Source organism: Schistocerca gregaria, chromosome 1, assembly GCF_023897955.1.
Source record: "Schistocerca gregaria isolate iqSchGreg1 chromosome 1, iqSchGreg1.2, whole genome shotgun sequence".
Lineage (NCBI taxonomy): Eukaryota > Metazoa > Arthropoda > Insecta > Orthoptera > Acrididae > Schistocerca > Schistocerca gregaria.
Genome location: NC_064920.1, coordinates 443,217,851 through 443,243,523, shown reverse-complemented (window position 1 = coordinate 443,243,523; position 25,673 = coordinate 443,217,851). Strand labels below are relative to the sequence as shown.

The 25,673-nt window shown below is 39.9% G+C and overlaps 1 protein-coding gene across 9 annotated transcripts in view; it reads right to left on the bottom strand.

The window, feature by feature from the left end:
- The window catches only part of LOC126351714 (tyrosine-protein kinase Shark), a 146,185-nt gene that overhangs the window by 63,140 nt on the left and 57,372 nt on the right, over positions 1 to 25,673 (bottom strand). For all 9 annotated transcript variants that reach the window (XM_050002627.1, XM_050002631.1, XM_050002635.1 and 6 more), the window contains exons 6-11: positions 18,862 to 18,949; positions 18,617 to 18,775; positions 18,323 to 18,528; positions 18,064 to 18,234; positions 17,744 to 17,969; positions 7,830 to 7,930 (exon numbers count right to left, since the gene is read on the bottom strand). In XM_050002627.1, coding sequence (XP_049858584.1) covers positions 7,830 to 7,930; positions 17,744 to 17,969; positions 18,064 to 18,234; positions 18,323 to 18,528; positions 18,617 to 18,775; positions 18,862 to 18,949 — 951 coding nt within the window. The remainder of the gene's footprint in view (positions 1 to 7,829; positions 7,931 to 17,743; positions 17,970 to 18,063; positions 18,235 to 18,322; positions 18,529 to 18,616; positions 18,776 to 18,861; positions 18,950 to 25,673) is intronic.

Sequence of the window (25,673 nt, the reverse complement as noted above, 5' to 3'; positions counted from 1 at the left end):
TTATCTGTTGTGGTATTGGGATCTTTAATAATATGCTTGCTGTAATATCTGGTGTTTATTGTTTGATCCTGTATTGCAATCACAAATCCTTCTGTCTCAGTGTATATATTGCCTTTTCTTAGCCATGTGTTGGATGCGTCTTGATCGATGTGTAGCTGTGTTAGATGATATGGGTGCTTGCCATGTAGTGTTTCCTTTTTCCAATTTACTTTCTTCATATCTGTTGATGTTATGTGATCAAAAGGGTTGAACGGGTTATGAAATTGCAATGGTGTAGCCGATGTATTTATATAAAAGATTGCTTTGTTTATTTTGCTAGTTTCTGCTCATTCTATAAATAATTTTCTTAAATTGTCTAACTGTCCATAACGTAGATTTTTTATGTCGATAATTCCCCTTCGTCCTTCCTTTCTGCTTCATGTGAATCTTTCTGTTGCTGAATGTATGTAATGTATATTTTTGGCATTTTGATCGTTTAAGTGTATTGAGTGCTTCTAAGTCTGTGTTACTCCATTTCACTACTCCAAATGAGTAGGTCAATATTGGTATAGCATAAGCTTTTGTCTTGATTCTTGCTGTCAATTCTGTTTTCAGTATTTTTGTTAGTCTTTGTCTTTTAGTTCTTCTTTAATATTTGTATTATCTATTCCTATTTTTTGTCTGTATCCTAGATATTTATAGGCATCTGTTTTTTCCATCGCTTCTATGCAGTCACTGTGGTTATCCAATATGTAATCTTCTTGTTTAGTGTGTTTTCCCTTGACTATGCTATTTTTCTTACATTTGTCTGTTCCAAAAGCCGTATTTATATCATTGCTGAATACTTCTGTTATCCTTAGTGGTTGAGTTGTTGATTTGTTGCTGCCAGTAGTTTTAGATCATCCATGTTTAGCAAATGTGTGATTTTGTGTGGGTATGTTCCAGTAATATTATATCCATAATTTGCATTATTTAGCATATTGGATAGTGGGTTCAGAGCAAGGCAGAACCAGAAAGGACTTAATGAGTCTCCTTGGTATATTCCACGATTAACCTGCATTGGCTGTGAAGTGATATTATTTGAATTTGTTTGGATATTAAGTGTGGTTTTCCATTTTTTCATTACTATGTTTGGGAAATGTATCAATTTAGGATCTACTTTGTATATTTCCAATATTTGTAGCAACCATGAGTGGGGTACACTATAGAAAGCTTTTTGGTAATCAATGTATACGTAGTGTAGCGATCTTTGTTTGGTTTTAGCTTGAGGAGTTTGTGGCACAACTTGACCAGAAAAAGGGATCGGTTGGTAGGACATGTTCTGAGTCATCAAGGGATCACCAATTTAGTACTGGAGGATAGCGTGGAGGGTAAAAATCATAGAGGGAGACCAAGAGATGAATACACTAAGCAGATTCAGAAGGATGTAGGCTGCAGTAGGTACTAGGAGATGAAGAAGCTTGCACAAGATAGAGTAGCATGGAGAGCTGCATCAAACCACTCTCAGGACTGAAGACCACAACAACAACAACAACAACAACAACAACAAGTCACCTCTGCATCTATTATCAGTTGCTCTTTACATCCTCGTGCTCCTTTGCAGCAGTCTTTTTGTTCTTCATCAGGGATTGGAATGACTCCTTACCCTCTCCCTTAAAACCCACATCCTTTCCCTCTCCTTCCCTCTTTCCCAATAAAGTAACCTTGGGTTGTGAAAGCTTGAAATCTGTGTGTGTGTTTTTCATTGTGTCTATCTACCAGCGTTTTCCCTATTTGGTAAGTCACAGCATCTTTATATATATTTTTCCCCCTGTGGAATGTTTCCCTCTATTATATTCATGTTAAATAATTTAGTTAGGTGCGAATGTGTTGAGGTGAACTTCTTTAGCCACAAATTTGCTATTTTATCTTTTCCAGGGGCTTTCCAATTGTGCATAGAATTGATTGCTATGGTGACTTCATGTTGCAAAATTATCACTTCAGGTGGTATCATCTTGTATGTGTCTGTTTCCTGCTTGTATCCACTGTGCATGTCTGTTATGTTGTACCGGGTTTGACCATATGTTGCTCCAGAAGTGTTCCATGTCTGTTATGTTTGGTGGATTGTCTATTTTAATGTGTGTGTTATCTATTGTCTGGTAAAATTTCTTTGGGTTTGTGTTGGATGTTTGGTTTTGTTTCCTTGCATTTTCACTTTTTGCATCTTCTAAGTCGTTTGGCCAATGCTTGTAATTTCTGCCTCTTTTCATCTAATTGCTCTATAGCTTGTTGTTGTGAGATTTTACCTAACCTTTTTCGTTTTTTGTCTGATATTTCATTTCTGTCCGATGTCTTTTCTCAGTTTATTATTATTATTATTATTGTCATCATTATTATTTATTGTATTAAAAACATGACTGCACATTTACAAAGGATACATCTGATTCCATTAAACATTAAAAATCCCTTACGAGATGGTATCTCATCAAATATTAATTACAATCAATTATACACTTTTGTAAGACTTAAAGCAAACTTACAGAATAGATAAATAACAATATTTTTATATTCTCCAGCAAAGTAATAAGGCTAGAGCTGTGGATTCAGAAAAATTCTTAATAGTCCAGATCACAAATACTAATTTTATTGAAAATTGATTACTAATTTCAGCTTATCTACAAGCCATCTTCAGGTCTGTGATTCTTCAACTTCTCCCGGTGTATTTCTTGCTCAAAGAGTCCATGGGTGTACTGGCGATCCATAGTGTCTAACAGGCACAATATTTTGGCAATCAGTCATGTCGCCATCATCAGGTGCGCTGGCGAACTGTGCTCCTGAGGGTGGGCGGCCGTCTTAAATCCCCTCCCCTCGCAAGATGTTCTCTCCGCGGTCAACGGCCATGGTCGCTGAGAGGCTGACGTTGGTGTAACTGCCTCGTCCAGCTCGGTCGCTCGTTCGTTTTCGTTGCTGAGCCCCTTTTTAATTAGATTCAATGCTGGTTCCCATGCCTTGCTGAGGTTATAGCCACAATCTCTGTTGATGAGTCCGACCCTCGTACGAATTTCGATAGCCTTTCTAATGATGCTGTCCCAGTATTTAGACGTCTGTGCCAAGACCCTTGTATGTTAGTAGTCCATTTCGTGATTTTCAGACAAACAGTGCTCTGTGACTGCTGACTTGTTAGAGTACATAAGTAGAGTGTGCCTCTGATGTTCTTGGCAATGATCTTCAATGGTGCGCACTGTCTGTCCAATGTAAGTCTTCCCACACTCACAGGGAATCTGGTATATGCCGGCCTTCCGCAAACAGAGATCGTCTTTGACACTTCCCAATAATGCTCATGTTTTATTGGGTGGGCAAAAGACAGTTCCTACTCGGTGTTTCCTCAGAGGGTGCCACCAAGAAATTGACACCTCAAGGACCTGTACCGCCAAGACTTTATGGCCTCCCTAAAGTCCGCAAAGAAGGGGTGCCATTACGCCCAATTGTCAACAACATTAGGGCACCTACATATTTGCTGGCCAAATACCTGGCAGAACTAATAAGCCCTTACGTGGGTAAATGCTCTCATCACGTTTGGAACTCAATGGATTTCGTAAAATGTCTTGAGAACTTCAAGCTGAAAGACTCAGATATCCTGGTGAGTTTTGACGTTGTCTCGTTAATCACAAGGGTGCCTCTTTGAGAGTCAGTTGAGCTCACTGCACAGTGACGAGAAGATGACTGACCTTTTCAGGCACGTTCTGACCTTCATGTATTTTCTGGAGAATACTATGAGCAAACAGGAGTCGCAATGGGGAACCCACTTTTGCCTGAGATCGCGAATTTCTATATGGAGTATTTCGAGGAGGAAGCTTTGGCATCATCCAAGTGGAAACCTACTTGTTTTCTACGTTATGTTGATAACACATTCGTGATATGGCCCCATGGAAGTGACAAACTCCTAGACTTCCTTCCACACCTGAACTCCATACATCCAAACATCAAATTCACAATGAAGACTGAAGCAGAAGGAAGTTTACCATTTCTGGAAGTCAAGGTCAAAAGAAGAGCGGATGGCACCCTGGGCCATATGGTATACAGGAAGAAACTGCACCCTGACCTGTATCTGCATGCAAATAGCTACCACACTTCGCAGGCGAAAGGGGGTACTAAAAACACTGGTGCACAGGGCACGCATCATCTCGGACGCAGAGAGTCTGCCCCATGAGCTGGAACACCTCAAAACTGTATTTCGCAAAAACGGGTACGCGGAATGGCAGACAGACTGGCAGACAGACACGCTCTCCGCCCCACCTGTGCAGTACAGCGTGTGGAGATGGACAAAGTCACGGAGGAAGAGATAGCCACCGCCTATATCCCATATACTGGAGCACTATTGGGGAAAATAGGATAAATATTGAGGAAACACCGAGTAGGAACTGTCTTTTGCCCACCCAATAAAACACGAGCATTATAGGGAAGTGTTAAAAGATGATCTCGGTTTGCAGAAGGCCGGCATATACCAGATTCCCTGTGAGTGTGGAAAGACTTAAATTGGACGGACAGTGCGCACCATCGAAGATCGTTGCTGAGAACATCAGAGGCACACTCGACTTATGTACCCTGAGCCATGGTAAAAACTGCTGTTTTGAAGAGCGCGCTGTAGAGGTTAGTGTGAAGCAGTCGCCCTCCTTTTCTGGCGGTGGCGCCGCTGTGGCAGTCGCAGCTTTGGTGTCTCCCTCTGGTGGGAAAGGGGAAAGGTTGCCTGTTCACATGTATTTAAGGGGCGCTATGAGATCACCAGTTGGTCAGTCCGGGGTCAGTTCGTCAATCGGAGTGAGTCTGGCTCAGTCACTCATCACCAGTTGCTGGTCTGTCTCTCGTCTGCATTTGTGCGGCGGTTAGTGTCTATCTGTCGGGCGGAGTGCTAGTATGTCTTTCGTTTTGATTAATCTTTAAAGCCAGATAAATGAGAGATTTTCCACTCCACCAGTAAGAGAACTCAGCGAGTTCTCGCCCGGTCAGGGTTTAGTTCCTGCATCTGAGTCTGCGTGTTAGGCCGCCAGTCTGCTTGAGTTTGATTAGGCAACGTCATTGGCGATTGGTCAGTCACACACTGAGACACAAGATGACTTGTCCGGCTTGAGCATCGGCGCAAGTGGGGTCACCACTTGAGTCCATTGGGCCGTGCCGTATAGCGAGGGGGTAGTGGCTTCGCGGTCGACACGAGAGCAACAGGAGTCAACCCACGACATGAGTCTGGCCGGCGCGAGCTTACGTACCCCAACAAGTCGGCAGTCTTAGAGCACTATTTGTCTGAAAATCACGAAATGGACTATCAACATGCCAGAGTCTTGGCACGGACATCTAAATACTGGGAGAGTGTCATTAGAGAGGCTACCGAAATTCGTACCAGGGACGGACTCATTAACAGAGATTGCGGCTATAACCTCAGCAAGGCATGGGAACCAGCACTGAGTCTAATTAAAAAGAGGCCCTGTAAAGAAAACGAACAAGCAACCATGGTGGACGAGGCAGTTACACCGACGCCACTACAGACGCCGATGCCAGCCTCTCAGCGACCACACGAGCACGGACCGCGGATAGAACATCTCTCGTGGGGAGGGGGATTTAAGATGGTCACCCACCCTCACGAGTTCAGTTGGTCAGTGCACCTGACGATGGCGACATGTCTGATCGCCGAAATATTGTGCCCGTAGCACATTATGGACCAGCAGTACACCCGTGGACAGTTCGAGCAAATAACAATATCGAGTTATACAGTGGAATATAGCAAACCAACCTCATCTATGTATTCTGTTGGTCATGGGCTGCTGAGCACTGCTACACTGACTTGCTGATATTTTCATAGTGATGTCCAACAGCTGATAGCATTTGTGCATAATGAAAGTGTTGAACATCCATGAATGTGTACCTTGGGTTAGGACAAATATTTCTGTTGCAGCTAAGACACAGTAAAAGTTAATGTATGCAATTAGAGCCAGACGATCTGAAAGGGTTAATCAAACTGTACATCAAACTACACACAAATAAAAAGCCTTGCATGCTGGATTCTACTGTTCCCTTGAGTTTATACTAACCAACAGGGCCCACTTCTCCCAGGATTTGGTAAATGTTTATTTCATTATTTAACTTCGTGGCCAAATGTCCTTCCTGACATCAAAGTTGTCAAGTTAACCTTCAGGACAGAATTCGTGCACTCCATTTGCCGGTAAACTGTGTTCTGTGTATTATTGTATTTTAACTGTTTGTGTATCGTATTTACTGAGGTAGAATTTGGGGACCAACTCAGCATTTGCATAAACGAGCTTAGGAAACTGTCAGGGAACCACAGTCAAGCTATCTGGTGTACCAGCCAATGGTCATTGAGGTGCCATGCAGACTTAATCTGTGTCTGGCTCACCTTGGCGTTTCATAAGCTAATGTGCTGCGCACTACGCTATATGAGCAGGTCACCTTAAATGTACGCTATATGAGCAGGTCACCTTAAATGCTGGATGACAAGCATTTAATTTGGATACTGTTCTAAATTGCTCTTTCAAGTAAATTAAAGCAAAATTTTCCACTGCTTCGGGCTAATACCCAGAGTTCATCCTTGGTGTCTTTTGATCATAAATATAGCTATAAGGAGGAGCTAAGACAGATTTAGCAACATCAATGGTGTACATATGTACAAGTTTATAAGAGAATAATAACCTCCAGAAGGGTATCCTGTAAACAGTTAGCAGTCATCTGTATGAGAGAAGTTGTTTTTTAATGTGTGATTATGGTATGAGTTGCAAATGCATGTCTCTAAGGTCTCATGCAGTTAGATGCCACTGAGACTATTCACTACCACTAAAAATTTGCATATATTTCAATAGTTCTTTGTAAAAAATTAAGTCCACTGTCATTGTTGTGTTCCAAACTATTATCTTTATTTTTCTGCTCCATGTGTTCTTTCCACCCGCACACCACAACCCTCAGAAAAAACTCTTAGTTCTTCATGTGCTTTCCAATTTTTACTGGCATCTGCAGCAAACTTTCACTCATGTCCACCTCTTTGCAAATGCCTATCTTATAATTTTCAACATGTCGCACCTGCATTGTTATATTATCATTTAGAAAATAGTAGTAACACTGACAACACTGTCTTGACTAATTCTTGTGTCTTTACCACTGAAAGTGAGTCTCTTTAATGAATTCGGAAATGATTCCTCATGATAACAGCAGTTGTACAGTATTTTCAGTGACCAAAATACCGCAAAAATAATTTCCAGAGTAATGTCCAATATCCATCAACTTGTCCATAAATGCAAGGCCTTCTCTGACAAAATTTTAATGAAGCTATTGAAGATTCAAGTCACAAAAGTTACAGAGTTAAATAACTCCGTTGGTAGTAACACTTCTTTGTAAGAAAATGTTTCCTATGTCCTAAGCAAGCAGCAAACTTTTTTAAAACGTGATCTGACTCTTGCAGTCCAGCATGCACTTCGTCAAAAATTTCAGTTAACAACTGAGCTTTCATAAACAGTTATATAAGTACATACAAACAAGGCAATTGGCCCATTAAGGTAAGGAATGAGGAGGCTCTTTGCAGAATTGGTGAGAAAAAGAATACGTGTGGAACACTGACAAAGAGAAGCAACAGGATGACAGAATAACATCCATGGTACCAGAGAGAGCTGCAGATTGTAAAAACTACAAAAGAGGACATAGACTGGAATACATCCAGCAAATAATTGAGGACATATGTTACACACACTACTCAGAAATGAAAAGGTTGGCACAGGAGAGGAATTCGTGGCGGGCCACAACAAACAGTTCAGAAGACCAATGACCCAAAAAAAGGTATAACTAAATTACATAAATAAAGTTATAGTTCTTACCACAGTTCCATCTGGGTGCATGTACGTTCCTTGGTAGACTGCACCAAATTCCCCTTCACCAAGAACTTCACCCAGTTTTAAAGATTCTCTGGGTATCAGCTCTGGGAAAAAAAAAAAAAAAACAGAGCCTTTTTATAAAAGTACACCACCTAATAAATAGCTTCAGTTTTAGAGGACAATTTATTTACAAGGCGCCTCTCCTAAGAATAGTAAGGCACATTAACTCTGGTGTTTCAACAGATATTTGCAATTCTTTATTTGAAATGTGTAGCTCAAGCCTGCCCAAACATATAATGCTTATTATATCCTTTATCAACACCCACTGGTTTTACATGTTTATTTCATTGATTAAGTTTAGTGCTGTTTCTGTTTTATCAATACGTATTAACAGGAACTTTTAGACAGAACAAATGGCCTTAAGTCCAACTATGACTTGTATGCCACCATGGGTCGTGCTGACTGCTCCCACCATACAGTAGCACCGCTCATCTGTTGCTGGAGCATGGTAAGGCACCGTATTTTAATGTTCCTCTTAATACATATCAATTAGCAAACAGACACTTTCCATCAACACTAGGCATTGTACCAAAATGCGATGAGGAGTATTTATTTATGCTGACTCTGACTGCAAAAGCAAAATTGCAACTATCTGCCTAAACACCAGAGAAAATGACCCTGATGACTCTTTGAAGGGACGCTCATCATAAACATTTCAAAATACACAAGAGTATTCAGCACCACAATTGCAACTTTGTGAGATTTGAAACAAACTGTGGAAAGTAAAAAATTCCACGGATCCTCCCTCAATGAACTTTATGCTTCTGGCACCAGTAAATTCATATCTGCCTTCGTCTATCATTCAAAGTACATCACCCATAAATTGTACTCTTTCTAAACATAATACAATACTTGCATTGGGAACCAACTGTTCAAATAACGGGAAGCATTAATTTGTTTGACATAGTATAAAAGTAACTGAAATAAATGAATAATTAGTTGAAGACCACCAAAACAAATACAGAAACAGACTTTCAAGATGGCATTTGTCACTTGTTTATTAGTTTAGCCTCCTGTGAGTCAAAACAGCTGAAATCTCTATTTCTTTCTTTGTCTGGTGGACTACTTTTCAGATCACTGGCAAAGTTAAAACAGTTTATTTCACAAAACTAAATATATATTTGTGGTTAATTGTAAGAGCCAGCGTTTTACATATGCAACCACAAAAAGACACTGTTACTGATGAACTATGCTGGACTAAAAAGTCAAGTTTTATGATGAAACACCTTCCTTCCTTCTTCTCTCCCTTTTGTTTTTGTTTGTTGTATTGTTTTTTAGCTTCACTGAATTATTTTTACACAGTCTATTTCACACAATTAGTTTACATATTTGTTATTACTTGTGAATGGCAACTTTGTAAAGACATTATCAAAGAACGAAACTGTTATTTACCAACATGCTGGACTTATTTACCTAAAGAGTAAAAGCTTTAACTGTAATGAAGTTAGCAACAATGGGTGGCATCAATATAAGACATATTTTACAGTGCAACTTTTTCAATGAAGGAACTGAATTCCACGTACAAGTCTACTCCTTGCTTATGTTTCACTTTGTTAATATGCAGTGCACTTCTCTGCTGCTTTTCTTTCTTTTATTTATTACTACATCTGATGATGATAATTAAATCCCTAAGCACTCTAGATGTAAAAAAAAAAAAAGTATGTTATATGTCATATTGTGCAGGCTTTTGGTATTCAGGCAATACTGGACATCCCCTTAGACACATTAAATTGCCTATAAAAACTGACAATTTCCTTTTAAAACAGTAGGTGCCCCCCCCCCCCCCATCCCCCTTTTTTGGACACTTGTATTGCACAACATCTGATGAAGCCCAAATTGGAAAGATAATGTGTAAGAATGTGTCTGCAAATTATAAAATGTACCTCTGCATGAATGTAATAGTGTATCAGTGTGTTTCTGTGCCACTCAACCATATTAGTTGTGGGTGACTGAAAAGTTGTAACATGCACACCAGGTATCATAACATAGGACCCAGCCATGGGAACTAGCATTTTAGAACAAATACATGTGTATTTATCTTCAACCTAAACTTCAAAAGTTGCTGCAACATGTGCACTTAAATTGGCAGGTATTTTGAATTATGTTTCAGTAAGATACTGGATGAAGTAGAGACTAATTACCTTGTTTCCGAAATTGCCAACTTCATGACGCTATTATCCAATAAACATTACTGAATGCTTTGTTTACTCGCAGTATGCAGCTCAATATTTTCTGTTCTTATTTTGAAATGAGTGAAGATTCTAAACCTCATTCATCACAGAGTCCGATTACAGCTCACGACACCAGGAGGGATCAGCGATCGTTAGGACCATGTGTCAATTCTGCTTCCGCATAAACACAGAAGGCAGGTGTGGGATGGCTCCCCTGTGACCCGGAAGTGGGGCTTATTTCCTTGCACCGCTCCTCTCCATTCTGGCGTCACAGTTCTGTTTTGTTTACAGAGGAAGCCAGTGGCCATATTATAGTGTCCGCATTACAGTGACAGGTAAACAAAATTGGTCTACATATTTTGATCACACCGATAGTCTTCCTCTAACATGTAAAAAAAGATATTTTCAGTTCTACTACACGTATCTAGTCGTTTCTGTCTGTAGCATGTACAAATGTGGGTCTTATGGCTATGAATGCCCACAGAAGGAGTCTGCAATATACTTGTAAGGGCTTATGTGTCACAAATTCAAAACCAATATTTTGCAGTTTTGTATTATTGGACTGAGAAGGAAAAAGAAAATAATGTAAAGGAACACTTTAAATAAGAAAAGTCTCTGTTCACTGCTGGGAAAATGCTACTATTTCTATGTTGAAAGCTTTAATAGAGCTAAAAGATAAAAACGAGCTGAGACAATTTAGCGGAGGAGGAGGAGGGGAGGGAGGGTTGAAATTTTTTCTTTTATTATTATCACCAAACACCTTTTTTTTGTATGTGGAATTACCCCCCCCCCCCCCCCCCTCTTTTATATGCTAATTTTGACAAAAATAGATGCTAATTTTTTCAGAAATAGAGTTACATTTTCAGACCCTTACGTGATTACATAACCACACAGTTATCCATAGGTGTGGGTTCACATAACAACTGGCATTCAATGTGATTTTTATCTTTGATACAACTTTGTTTATATAAATTGCATACCTCACTCAACCCCCCACCCCCCTTTCATGAACCATGGACCTTGCCGTTGGTGGGGAGGCTTGCGTGCCTCAGTGATACAGATAGCTGTACTATAAGTGCAACCAAAATGGAGGGGTATCTGTTGAGAGGCCAGGCAAATGTGTGGTCCCTGAAGAGAGGCAGCAGCCTTTTCAGTAGTTTCAGGGGCAACAGTCTGGATGATTGACTAATCTGGCCTTGTAACACCAACCGAAACAGCCTTGCTGTGCTGGTACTGCGAACAGCTGAAAGCAAGGGGAAACTACAGCTGTAATTTTTCCCGAGGACATGCAGCTTTACTGTGTGGTTAAATGATGATGGCATGCTATTGGGTGAAATATTCTGGAGGTAAAATAGTCCCACCACTCGATCTCCGGGCGAGGGCTACTCAGGAGGACGTCATTATCAGGAGAAAGAAAACTGGCATTCTACGTGGAGCTTGGAATGTCAGATGCCTTAATTGGGCAGGTAGGTTAGAAAATTTAAGTTAGATATAGTGGGAATTAGTGAAGTTCGGTGGCAGGAGGAACAAGACTTCTGGTCAGGTGAATACAGGGTTATAAATACAAAATCAAATAGGGGTAACGCAGGAGTAGGCTTAATAACGATAAAAAAAAAAATAGGAGTGCAGGTAAGCTACTACAAACAGCACAGTGAACACATTATTGTGGCCAAGATAGATACGAAGCCCACACTTACCACAGTAGTGCAAGTTTATATGGCAACTAGCTCTGCAGATGACGAAGAGACTGATGAAATGTATGATGAGATAAAAGAAATTATCCAGATAGTGAAGGGACATGAAAATTTAGTACTCATGGGTGACTGGAATTCAACAGTAGGAAAAGGAAGAGAAGGAAACGTAGTAGGTGAATATGGAAAGGGGCTAAGAAATGAAAGAGGAAGCCACCTGGTAGAATTTTGCAGAGAGCATAACTTAATTATATAGCTAATACTTGGTTTAAAAATCACGAAAGAAGGTTGTATACACAGGAGAGGCCTGGAGACACTGGTTTCAGATAGATTATATAATGGTAAGACATAGAGTTCGGAACCAGGTTTTAAATTGTAAGACATTTCCAGGGGCAGATGTGGACTCTGACCACAATCTATTGGTTATGAACTATATATTAAAACTGAAGAAACTGCAAAAAGGTGGGAATTTAAGGAGATGGGACCTGGATAAACTGTCAAAACCAGAGGTTGTACAGAGTTTCAGGGAGACCATAAGGGAACAATTCACAGGAATTGGGGAAAGAAATACAGTAGAAGAAGAATGGGTAGCTTTGAGGGATGAAATAGTGAAGGCAGCAGAGGATCAAGTAGGTAAAAAGATGAGGGCTAGTAGAAGTCCTTGGGTAATGGAAGATATATTGACTTTAATTGATGAAAGGAGAAAATATAAAAATGCAGTAAATGAAGCAATCAAAAGGGAATACAAACATCTCAAAAATGAGATCAACACGAAGTACAAAGTGGATAAGCAGAAATGGCTAGAGGACAAATGTTAAGGATGTAGAGGCGTATATCACTAGGGGTAAGATAGATGCTGCCTACAGGAAAATTAAAGATACCTTTGGAGAAAAGAGAACCAATTGTATGAATATCTAGAGCTCAGATGGAAACCCAGTTCTAAGCAAAGAACGAAAAGAGGAAAGGTGGAAGGAGTATATAGAGGGTCTACACAAGGCCAACGTACTTGAGGGGAATACTATGGAAATGGAAGATGATGTAGATGAAGATGAAATGGGAGATAAGGTACTGCGTGAAGAGTTTGACAGAGCACTGAAAGACCTAAGTCGAAACAAGGCCCCGGGAGTAGACAACACTCCATTAGAACTACTGACAGCCTTGAGAGAGCCAGCCCTGACAAAACTCTACCATCTGGTGAGCAAGATGTATAAGACAGGCTAAATACCCTCAGACTTCAACAAGAACATAATAATTCCAATCCCAATGAAAGCAGGTGCTGACAGAAGTGAAAATTACTGGTACTATCAGTTTAATAAGTCACGGCTGCAAATTACTAACAAGAATTCCTTACAGATGAATGGAAAAACCAGAGGAGCCAACCTCGGGGAAGATCAGTTTGGATTCCATGGAAATGTTGGTGAGGCAATACTGACCCTACGGCTTATCTTAGAAGATAGATTAAGGAAAGGTAAACCTACTTTTCTATCATTTGTAGACTTAGAGAAAGCTTTTGACAATGTTGGACTGGAATACTGTCTTTCAAATTCTGAATGTGGCAGGGGTAAAATACAGGGAGTGGAAGGATATTTACAATTTGTACAGAAACTAGTAGGCAGTTATAAGGGTTGAGGGACATGAAAGGAAAACAGTGGTTGGGAAGGGAGTGAGAGAGGGTTGCAGTCTATCCCCTATGTTATTCAATCTGTATATTGAGGATACAGTAAAGGAAACAAAAGAAAAATTTGTAGTAGGAATTAAAATCCATGGAGAAGAAATAAAACTTTGAGGTTCACTGACAACATTGTAATTCTATTAGAGACAGTAAAGGACATGGAAGAGCAGCTGAACGGAATAGACAGTGTCTTGAAAGGAGGATATAAGATGAACATCAACAAAAGCAAAACGAGGATAATGGAATGTAGTCTAATTCAGTTGGGTGATGCTGAGAGAATTAGTTTAGGAAATGAGACACTAAAAATAGTAAATGTGTTCTGCTATTTAGGGAGCAAAAAACTGATGACATTCGAAGTAGATAGGATATAAAATGTAGACTGGCAATGGCAAGGAAATGGTTTCTGAAGAAGAGAAATTTCTTAACATCAAGTATAGATTTAAGTGTCAGGAAGTTGTTTCTGAAAGTATTTGTTTGGAGTGTATCCATGTATGCAAGTGAAATATGGACAATAAATAGTTTGGACAAGAAGAGAATAGAAGCTTTAGAAATGTGGTGCTACAGAAGAATGCTGAGGATTAGATAGGTAGATCACATAAATAATGAGGAGATATTGAGTGGAATTGGGGAGAAGAGAAATTTGTGGCACAATGTGACTAGAAGAAGGAATCGGTTGGTAGGACATGTTCTGAGGCATCAAGGTATCATCAATTGAGTATTGGAGGGCAGCATGGAGGGTAAAAATCGCAGAGGGAGACCAAGAGATGAATACAGCAAGCAGATTCAGAAGGATGTGGGTTGCAGTAGGTACTGGGAGATGAAGAAGCTTGCACAGGATAGAGTGGCGTGGAGAGCTGCATCAAACCAGTCTCTGGACTGAAGTCAACAACACAACAACAACAACAAATCTCCCTCAACTGACTTGGTGAGCTAGGTAGGAAAGCTATTGCATCCACCTCAAATATAGCCATGCCTTGTAAAGCACTAATGTGTCTAATCAATCTAACAGTTGATATGTCATGTTTCCTCTTAGCTTTCTGCCACCTCAAAATTGCACATTACCACTTAGCTAGTTCTGTTGCCCCATCTACTTTCCCCAAATAAAGCAAGTAAATACAGAAGCACTAGCACATATACTGATGTGAAAGTCACTAAAAATGTGCATGAGATTTTCTCTTTGCTGTGATTTCTTATGCATCTTAATATGTTTTCTATAGCTTGCTCACAGTTGGTAATAAATAATTGGTAATAAATAAAAATCCACTATACATATAAGAGCATATTCAAATTGAACTTAAAAGCAGGAAATGATGAGAAATTTGCACCATGAAGTATTTCCACATCTTCAGACTTATTTGGCTATAAAGGAATAGATGTTATAAATTCAAGCTGTCATTTATTTAAGCAATAGAACAAACTCATTTCCTGTGTGTATTAAGTAAAGAAATTAAGCATCAGAAAGAAAATAATCATCTTTAATGCTGCAAGTAACGTACATCTTTCTGAAGAGCAATCATGCAATTAATTTGAGGAATTACCTGTTGATTATCCCACAAGTTACAAATGTAAAATACTGGTTAATATTCAAAATTAAGTATACTGACACTATTATGGAAAGGACAGACTGCTACATACCATACAGCAGAAATTTTAAGTCACAGATGGGCACAACAACAAAAAATTACTGAAAATATAAGCTTTTGGGCAGAAGGCCTTTCTCTGATAAAACACACACACACACACACACACACACACACACACACACGCACACACACACACACACACACATTCAAATGCAAAATGTTAGAAGTAGTCATAATCAAGGTGCTTAAAAATGTTATTAGGAAGGCAAAGAGCATGTGATACAATAAAATAGCTAACTGACAGTATAAAATTAAAACCATATGGACAGTTGTGAAGGGAATGTCTGGTCAGCAGCACAAGGTTGACGATATAAAGTAAATTCGTAGCAAAAATATTTCTGTTACTGATAAATCAGTTATATGTGCAGTATTTAACAATCATTTTCTGAGCATTGCTGGTAAATTAAATAAAAATTTAGTTTCTACAGGGAATAATAAAACTTTCTTGGCAAATGCCTTTCTGAGATTGATGTCTGAAATACTCTTCTGTGATACAGACAAGGGAGAGATTGTGTCAATAATTAAATCACTGAAGACTAAGAACTCTCATGGATATGATGGAGTGCCTAGCAGAATATTAAAGTACTGTGCTGCACATGTTAGCCCTGTATTTAGCCATATTTGTCATTTTTCCTTTAGGGATGGTCAGTTTCCTGAACGATTAAAAGTACTCAGTAGTAAATTTGTTTTATAAAAAGGGAGACAGGGATAATGTAAACAATTGTAGACCTATTTCTATGCCATGAGTGTTTGTAAAGTTATTGAAAAGGCTGTGTATGTAAGGATAATTAATCATTTTTTATCACACAATTTGCTATCAAATGTACAGTTCAGCTTTAGGAGTTGTTTAAGAACTGAAAATGCTATATTCTCCTTTCTCCGTGAGGTACTGGATAGGTTAAACAAAAGGTTTCAAACGCTAGGCATATTTTTTTGATTTAATTAAGGTGTTTGATTGTGTTGATCACAAAACATTGTTCCAGAAGGTCATTATTCACAATATTGAGAATGGCTGTGGTGTGGGGTCTGAGTGGGATACAGACAAGTTGGGGGGGGGGGGGGGGGGGGGGGGCAGAGATCAGTTCTGGGGCCACTCCTGTTAATTATTTACATAAATGATGTGCCATCTAGTATTACGGGTACCTCTAAAATATTTCTGTTTGCTGATGACACTAGCTTTGCAGTAAAGGATATAGTGTGCAACATTGGCCCGCTTTCAAACAGAGCAGTTCATGACCTCAGTTCATGGCTTGTAGAAAATAAACTAACGTTAAATCACAGTAAGACTTAGTTTTTACAGTTTCTAACACACAATTCAACAAAACCCGACATTTTAATTTTTTAGAATGGGAATATGATTAGTGAAAATGAACTGTTCAAATTTCTAGGTGTTCAGATAGATAGTAAAATGTCGCGGAAAGCCCACGTTCAGGATTTTGTTCAAAGACTTCATGCAGCCATTTGTACTATTTGAACGGTATCTGAAGTGAGTGATCGTTTGACACAAAAATTAGTCTACTTTGCTTATGTTCATTAGCTTATGTAGTATGGTATTATTTTTGGGGTAACTCTTCCCATTCTAAAAGGATATTTTTGGCTCAGAAACAGGCGATTCGGGCAATAAGTGGTGTAAGTTCATGATCCTCTTGTAGACAATTGTTCACGAGTCTGTGTATTTTGACACTGGCCTCTCAATATATATATTCCTTACTGTCATTTCTTGTTAACAGTATCAGATTATTCCCAATAACAAGCAGCTTTCACTCAGTTAATACCCAGAAGAAATCAAACCTACATTTGGATCAGACTTCTTTAACTCTTGTGCAGAAAGGTGTGCAGTATACTGCTGCATCCATTTTCAATAAGCTACCGTTAGAATTCTAATTTTTAGCAGTAATCTACGTGCATTCAAATTGAAACTGAAGAGTTTCCTTGTGGGTCCCTAGTTCTATTCTGCCGAGGAGTTCCTTGAAAAATTAAGCTGATTATTGTTGTATTGTTGATTGTGTTTACTTAAACTTATGGATTGACTTTTTTCGGGTTCATGAACAGTTTATTTTTATTGGTTCTTTTATGTTGTAATTTCATGTAATGACATGTTCCATGACCTTGGGAGTTTGCTCCTCAATTTGGTCCTACGGAACTTGACATGTACCATTAAAAATAAAATAAAAATGCAGCTCACACACACAATCTGGGTGATTGTGTATGGAGGAGGCTCAGGTCAGGAGAGGGAGGGAGAACAGGGTATGGGTGGAAGACAGTGAAGTGCTGTTTGTGGGAACTTACAGGGATGAGGTAGAGAGAGGGTAAGGTAGCTACATGCAGTCGGGAGGTAAGATGGAGAGCAGGGAACAGGTGGAAAAGGAGCGAAGTAAAAAGACTGTGGGTGTGCTCATTGAATAGATGGCTGTATAGTGCTAGAGTGGGAACAGGCAAGGCGATAGGTGTGTAAAGGACAAAGGGTAACGAAGGCTGAGGTCAGGGCAATTACTGTAACATAGGATGTATTGCAAGGAGAGTTCCCGTCTGCAGTTCAGAAAAGCTGGTGCTTGTAGGAAGGATCCAGATGGTACAGGCTGTGAATTGTAATTATTCCATGCCAGATTTTACGTTGTTAAATTATGTACATTCACTGGAGTGAACCACTGTAATAAGTTAATTATGGCAAATTACTTACCTTGCTGCCGCGGCTCGGGACCTTTCATTGATCTTAAGTGTAACAAATCAAGACAATGGTTTGTTTCAATTGAAGGAGACTGTATGTCATTGCAACTGGGCAGCACAGAATTGAGAGAGCCGCGCCTACTGTTTACAGGTGATGCTGCAGCACTTGACACTGGTGATACTTTGTGACTCCTGTTTGGAGACCTCTTCAACAGTTTCCGGCATGGCACAGTGGCAGACTGAAATGTGAATTAATGATTTTTCACAAATAACAGTTATGAAACAGTGTTGTTCTACAGAAAGCAATAAAAGTATCACACAAACGTGACTAACCCCATTCAGTGCCAAAAAATTTGCTGGCATTTCAGGTACTGGCGGTTTTGGTTTTGGAGGAACAGGAATCTGCAGTGTTGTAGGTAGACCATCTGACATAGTGCTGTAGTGCTCTATTACATGTTCCAGAGAGTCCAAATATGGACCATCATCAATGAAACAATAAGATCCCTGAATGAAAAATAATGTATTTTACATTAATTAAATCAAAGATATAAAATCACCAGTAAAATTGATAATTTCTTCATGTTAAACAAACCTTTATCTGAATCTGAAAGTGATATGGATGTCCAGCATGAACTGTAGTCAGAACGTACATTCCACCATTACGATCACTGTATCGTACCAGGAAAGTGCCATCCTTGTTACCATACTCTTTCAAAAGAGCAACTGCTTCACTTCGATCTAATGTGCCATGGTACCAATCTTTCTTTTGTGTCTTAGGCAAAGGACACTTATAGTTCACTTTACATGAAGAAAATAAAATCACTACATGGTAGGAAATTAAACGTGATTTCAAGCCAGAAATTGCACCAGAAACTAACATACTTACACAATATCTTTGCACATTCAATATGATTGTTCCTTCTAGCTAGATCAGCAGGAGTGTCATTTGCTAAGGTTCTGGGTCTGAGAGGTGCATTAAGGGAAAGCAAGACTTGAACCACTTCCTTGTGACCACGGCTTGCTGCTTCATGGAGAGGAACCCAGCCTATATTCATCAGTCAGAATTAGCAGAATGAAGCAGAATAGAAATTTTAAAATTTAATTACATAAACATATTATTCACCCACATACCTGTTTCCGTATTCCGAACCTGTACATTTGCATAACCAATCTGTACAAGGATCCGAACAGTATTTGGGAGGTTGCTCTGACATGCATACTGAAAAGACAGTTACATATTCTCAGAACCACACTAATTCTTACACAAGTAATGTTATATGAACTTTACAATTTAAGTAAAATACAAACATCTGAAATATCACTTAACTGAAAACTGTATATTTAACAGTATCAGCATAAGAAAAATGTACAAAAACACATGTATTTTTATTATAATTTTCAGCTTTATTACTCCTGTAATTTTCTATTGTCTAGCTGACACCACAGTATCTTTTAAACAGGAATAAGTGAAGTTCAACACATCAAAACATACTGGTTACTCAACAGAAAGATACCCTCTTAATTACAACTATTGTTTCTACGAGTTTGTCACACAGGTACTAAACCACGTATTTTATGCTACAATGCCAGAAGAGGGAAAATCTTTTTGGCATACACACTTTGCACTTCAACAGCAAAAGTGTCTTGCATTTCACTCTGAACAGTACAGAGACTAAGTGTGCAGATGCACAGGTAACCGAAATGTGTGGCCAATAATGAACATTTAATAACTGAAGAAAATTTTTAGAGAAAAAGTAAATGTCATAGGTTTGGATAGTTTCCTGAATGGCTTTGTTCATCATATTGTATTGGAAATTCACAACTTAGCTGACTAACCCTCGAAGTTACAGGTAGCACATGTTGTAACCAATTAGAATGCTTTCACTGGGGAGTGGAAGAATTCTGAAACCTTTGGGATTCAGGTACAGAAAATGCTATGATGAAAGATGCATACTGATGGAGAGATCCAATATTTTAGCAGCTAGGGAAACTTTTCTAAGAAATATGCACAACAGCAGAAAAGAAAATCTTCATCATCCTATTATTTATCTGGACGACACCTGGCTCAATCAAAATCATGCCAGGAAACAAAGCTGTTAGAATTCCCAGGACAATGGTGGTTTGAAACAGCCAATGGCAAGGGAAACAAAACTTACTGCCTGTCCAGCAGAATCATCTGAATATGGCTGTATCAAAAGTGGAAACTAATATTTACATCAAGCAAAGAGAGCATTTATCATGGAGAGATAAAAAGTGATGTGTATAAACATTAATTTTTGGATTTATGACATGGGTTAGAAGGGAGTAGTGTAAGTGCTGTCAATAATGCTTGTTATCATTAAAAAAAGAGAAAAATCCTAATTCAAATACAAAATAAGAAGAAATTGCATTATGGCTAGAAGAGAAAACTATTTAAGTTTTGAGCTGCTACACAAAATGGAGATTCTTTGGCACCACAAGCAACTTCACAATTAATATAAACATCTACATGATTACTCAGCAATTTACAGTTAATTGCTTATCAGAGGGTTCATCAAACCACCATCAAAGATATTTCTCTACCTTTGCACTATTGAAAAGTGTGTGGAAAGAACAAGCACATAAATCTCTCTGTGTGCACTCTGATTTCTCTTATTTTATAATGATCATCATTCCTCCCTATGTATATTTTCGCAACGGGAGGAGAAAGTTGGTGACTGAAATTTCATGACAAGATCCTGCTGCAATGAAAAATGCCTTTGTTTTAACGACTGCCACCCCAATTCACGTCTCATGCCCATGGTAGTCTCTCCCCTATTTCATGATAATACAAAACAAGCTACCTTCTTTGAAATTTTTTGATGTCCTCTATCAGTCCCATCTGACACAGATACAACACCACAAAGCAGTACTCCAGAAAATGGTGGACAAGTGTAGTGTCAGCAGTCTCTTTAGTAGGCTTGTTGCACTTTCTAAGTGTTCTGTCAATACATCGCAGTCTTTGGTTTGCTTTCCACACAACATTATCTATGTGATCATTCCAATTTAAGTACTCTTAATTGTAACCCCAGCCTTTAGATTTGTGTTCTTATCATATAACCAAAATTTAGTAGATTTCTTTTAGTACTCATCTGGATGACTTGACAGTTTTTATTACGTAGCCAATTTCCATTTTTCAAACCACCATACAGATATCTTGTCTAAATCATTTCTTAGTTTCTTTTGGTCATCAGGTGACTTTACAAGATGGTAAATGACAACATCATCTGCAAACAATCTAAGAGGGCTGCACAGATTGTCTCCTACGTTGTTTATGTAGATCAGGAACAGCAGAGCGCCTGCAACACACCCTTGGGAAATGCCAGATATTACTTTTGTTTTACTCAATGACTTTCCATCGATTACTGTAAGCTGTCACCTTTCTTACACAAACTCACGAGTCCAGTTGCACAACACAATATTTTCTGAATCCATGTAGACAATAAATAATTTTCTTCAATGTAATTCATAATGTTCGAACACAGTATATGTTCCAAACCCCTACTGCAAATCAACGTTAATGATATGGATCAAAATTCAACAGATTACTCCTATTTCCTTTCTTGGTTATTGGCATGACTTGTGCAACTTTCTTGTCTTTAGGTATGGATCTTTTGACAACCAGGTGGTTGTTACAGCGTGTTACAAAAAGGTACAGCCAAACTTTCAGGAAACATTCCTCACACACAAATAAAGAAAAGATGTTATGTGGACATGTGTCCGGAAACGCTTAATTTCCATGTTACAGCTCATTTTAGTTTCATCAGTATGTACTTCCTCGATTCACCGCCAATTGGCCCAATTGCAGAAAGGTAATGTTGACTTCGGTGCTTCTGTTGACATGGGACTCTTTGCTCTACAGTACTAGCATCAAGCACATCAATACGTAGCACCAACAGGTTAGTGTTCATCACGAATGTGGTTTTGCAGTCAGTGCAATGTTTACAAATGCGGAGTTGGCAGATGCCCATTTGATGTATAGATTAGCACGGGGCAATAGCAGTGGTGTGGTACGTTTGTATTGAGACTGATTTCCAGAACGAAGGAGTCACCAGACAAAGAGGTTTGAAGCAATTTATCGGCGTCTTAGGGAGCACGGAACATTCCAGCCTATGACTCGCGACTGGGGAAGACATAGAACGATGAGGACACCTGCAATGGACGAGGCAATTCTTCGTGCAGTTGACGATAACCCTAATGTCAGCGTCAGAGAAGTTGCTGCTGTACAAGGTAACGTTGACCACGTAACTGTATGGAGAGTGCTACGGGAGAACCAGTTGTTTCCGTGCCATGTACAGCATGTGCAGGCACTATCAGCAGCTGATTGGCCTCCACGGGTACACTTCTGCGAATGGTTCATCCAACAATGTGTCAATCCTCATTTCATTTCAGTGAAAATGTTCTCTTTACAGACGAGGCTTCATTCCAACGTAATCAAATTGTAAATTTTCACAATCACTATGTGTGGGCTGACGAGAATCCGCACGCAATTGAGCAATCACGTCATCAACACAGATTTTCTGTGAACGTTTGGGCAGGCATTGTTGGTGATGTCTTGGTTGGGCCCCATGTTCTGCCACCTACGCTCAATGGAGCATGTTATCATGATTTCATACGGGATACTCTACCTATGCTGCTAGAACATGTGCCGTTACAAGTACGACACGTGTGGTTCATGCCAGATGGAGCTCCTGCACATTTGAGTCGAAGTGTTTGTACACATCTCAATAACAGATTCAGTGACCGATGGATTGATAGAGGCGGACCAATTCCATGGCCTCCATGCTCTCCTGACCTCAACCCTCTTGACTTTCATTTATGGGGGCATTTGAAAGCTCTTGTCTACACAACCCCCGTACCAAATGTAGAGACTCTTCGTGCTCATTTTGTGGACGGCTGTGATACAATACGGCATTCTCCAGGGCTGCATCAGCGCATCAGGGATTCCACGCGACAGAGGGTGGATGCATGTATCCTTGATAACCGAGGACATTTTGAACATTTCCTGTAACAAAGTGTTTGAAGTCACGCTGGTACGTTCTGTTGCTGTGTGTATCCATTCCATGATTGATGTGATTTGAAGAGAAGTAATAAAATGAGTTCTAACATGGAAAGTAAGCATTTCGGGACACATGTCCACATAACATATTTTCTTTCTTTGTGTGTGAGGAATGTTTCCTGAAAGTTTGGCCATACCTTTTTGTAATACCCTGTATGACAGCTAGGTACGGAGCTATTGTACCAGCATATTCTGAAAGAAACCTGACTGGTATACAATCTAGCCTGGAGGCCTTACCTTCATTAAGTGATTTAAGCTGATTTGCCACACTGAGAATATCTACTTCAAAGTTACTCACATTGGCAATTGTTCTAGATTTGAAATCTGAAATATTTACTTAGTCTTCTTTGATAAGGAGTTTCACAAGTGCTTTAGTGGCAGTGTCATCAGTTATACCACTGTTATTGTACAGTGAAGGTACTGATTGTGTCTTACCACCAGTGTACTTTACGTATGGTCAGAATATCTGGGTTTTCTGCCACATTTCAAGCCAGAGTATTGTTGTTGGCACTATTAAAGCATCTCACATTGAAGTTCACGCTCAATTTCAAATTTCTGTAAAACTTCACCAATCTTGGGAATTGTGCATTCTTTTAAATTAGGAATGCCTTTTTTTTATTCTGCAACAGAGTTCTGAACCATTTTGTGTACCATAGGGGATCAGTACTATTACTAATTAACTTATTTGGTACATCAATTGCCACAAAAATATTTTTTTAAATTCAAACCACATCTGTTCTACACTTACATAGTCAGATTAGAAGGAGTGGAGACTGTCTTTGAGAAAAGCCGTGAAGTAGCCGTGAAGTATGTGTTTATCTGCTTTTTTAAATGCATTTACTTGGTGTTTCTTTCTTGTGGGTTTGAGTTCTATGGTATTCCTTCTTGCGACAAGAGCCTTGCATGATGCTACATATTTGCTTAGGATTATTTGCTGCTAAGAGGTTGTTGTGATTCGCCAATCATTCAAAGCGCCGCCGTGCAATTACGCGCGTCCTCTATGTGCGGCGCTGTCTGTCTGCCAGCCATGCAGCAGCTGCGCCACCTAAGCAGCCAGCTGAGCAGCGGCCGCTAGACTGGGACTCAGTGCTCATTCGAATGCTAACGTGTACACATGTCTTGCTTGTCAACTTACCCTGTGACTTATATGTGTTGTGTCATTCTGAAATATATGTGTTAAACTTGACGTTATAACAATTGGCGATGAGGTAGTGGATTTTTCCTTTTCACCGTTGACCCACAGGTTTCCATGGCTACTGTTGAGCAACTGTTGCAAAATCTCCTTGAACAGCAAACGTTTCTAACAGCGGCGATTCGCGATTTTGTCGCGGCGTCAAATGCGAGGCGTTTCTCGTCGTTGGCTATACCTCCTTTTCCTCCTTACGAAGAGACGGCGGAAAACTGGTCTGATTATGAAAAACGTCTTCGACAGCACTTCTTGGCATTTCATGTCATGGACAACAACCATGTAAGTCTCTGTTCCTTTCCTGGATTTCACCTCAAATGTATCGGTTGTTGTCGCAATTGGCTTCTTTGAAGGATCCTGTGTCTTTGTCCTTTGCTGAAATGTGCTCACTTCTGTCTGTCTATTTTCAAAAGCAAACGCATGTGGTAGCCTCTCGTGTTGCCTTTTATCATTGTCAAAAACAGCCACATCAATCCTATCGCGCTCGGGCTGCTGAACTTCACGGCCTCAGTCAAAACTGTCAATTTGTTACTGACGTTCACAAAGAATCCTATGCCGATTCCATGGTACGGGATGCTATTATCTGGTCGGTGCCCAACAAAGAAGTTCGGCAACGTGCCCTTCAGTTGGCAAATCCGACTCTAGATGACGTTCTCTCCATTGTGCAGTCTTTTGAAAATTTCTCGCGCCGCTGGGGCAAAAATAGAGGCGTGGGGTGATGCCGGGGAAATACAATCTCTGTGCGCTGTTGACGAGGCGTGCGACACGTCCCCGCCAGCTGACGTGGCTGCAGTGCGCTCCCACGCGCAGCCTCGGCCTAACCATAAACAACCTGCAAAGAAACTGCAGCAAAACCCCCGGCAACTTCCTTCATGTCCGCAGTGTTTTACGAAACATTCACCCGTCCCCAACGTTGGGCTGTGTGTCACAATTGCATAAAGAAAGTTCAGGTGTCTTCCGTTTGCAAATCCGACCACATACATGATGTTCATGAACATGACTCTGATTCTGTGTTGTCTGTCAATTGCACTTCTTCCCTTTCAGGGAAGTTATTCCTCACTGTCCAAATCCTTGCTCGAGATGTTCGCATGCAGGTGGATACCGGTTCTGCTGCCACTATAATTAATTCTCAGACGTATCTTCAGTTGGGTTCTCCACTCCTGTCACCTGTCACTCGGCAATTACGGACGTACAATAAACAGATGATCTCTCTCTTGGGACAGTTTAATGCTGAGGTATCTTACAAATCTGTCGTTCGCACTGTCCCCATATTTGTGGTCGACCACAGTAACGCAGAGAATCTTTTTGGTTTTGATGCCTTTCGCGTTTTTGGGTTCTCCATAGATGACTCTGCCAATATTGTCTCTGATGCTATTACTTATGCTCAACTGGATTCCTTGTCGACGACAAAATTTCGTCCCTTTTTTCTCCTGGGTTAGGCTGTCCCAACGACTTTGAAGCTCTTATCACGCTCAAACCCACTGCTCGGCCTAAGTTTTTTCGGGCTCGGCCCATTCCTGTGGCCCTTCGTGATCGGGTAAAATGGGAGTTGGATCGTCTCACTACTTCAGGGGTCTTGCTTCCTGTCACTTCCAGTGAGTGGTCCTCTCCTGTCGTTGTCGTTGCTAATCCAAATGGTGATATTCGTCTCTGTGGCGATTTCAAAGCCACTGTAAAGTC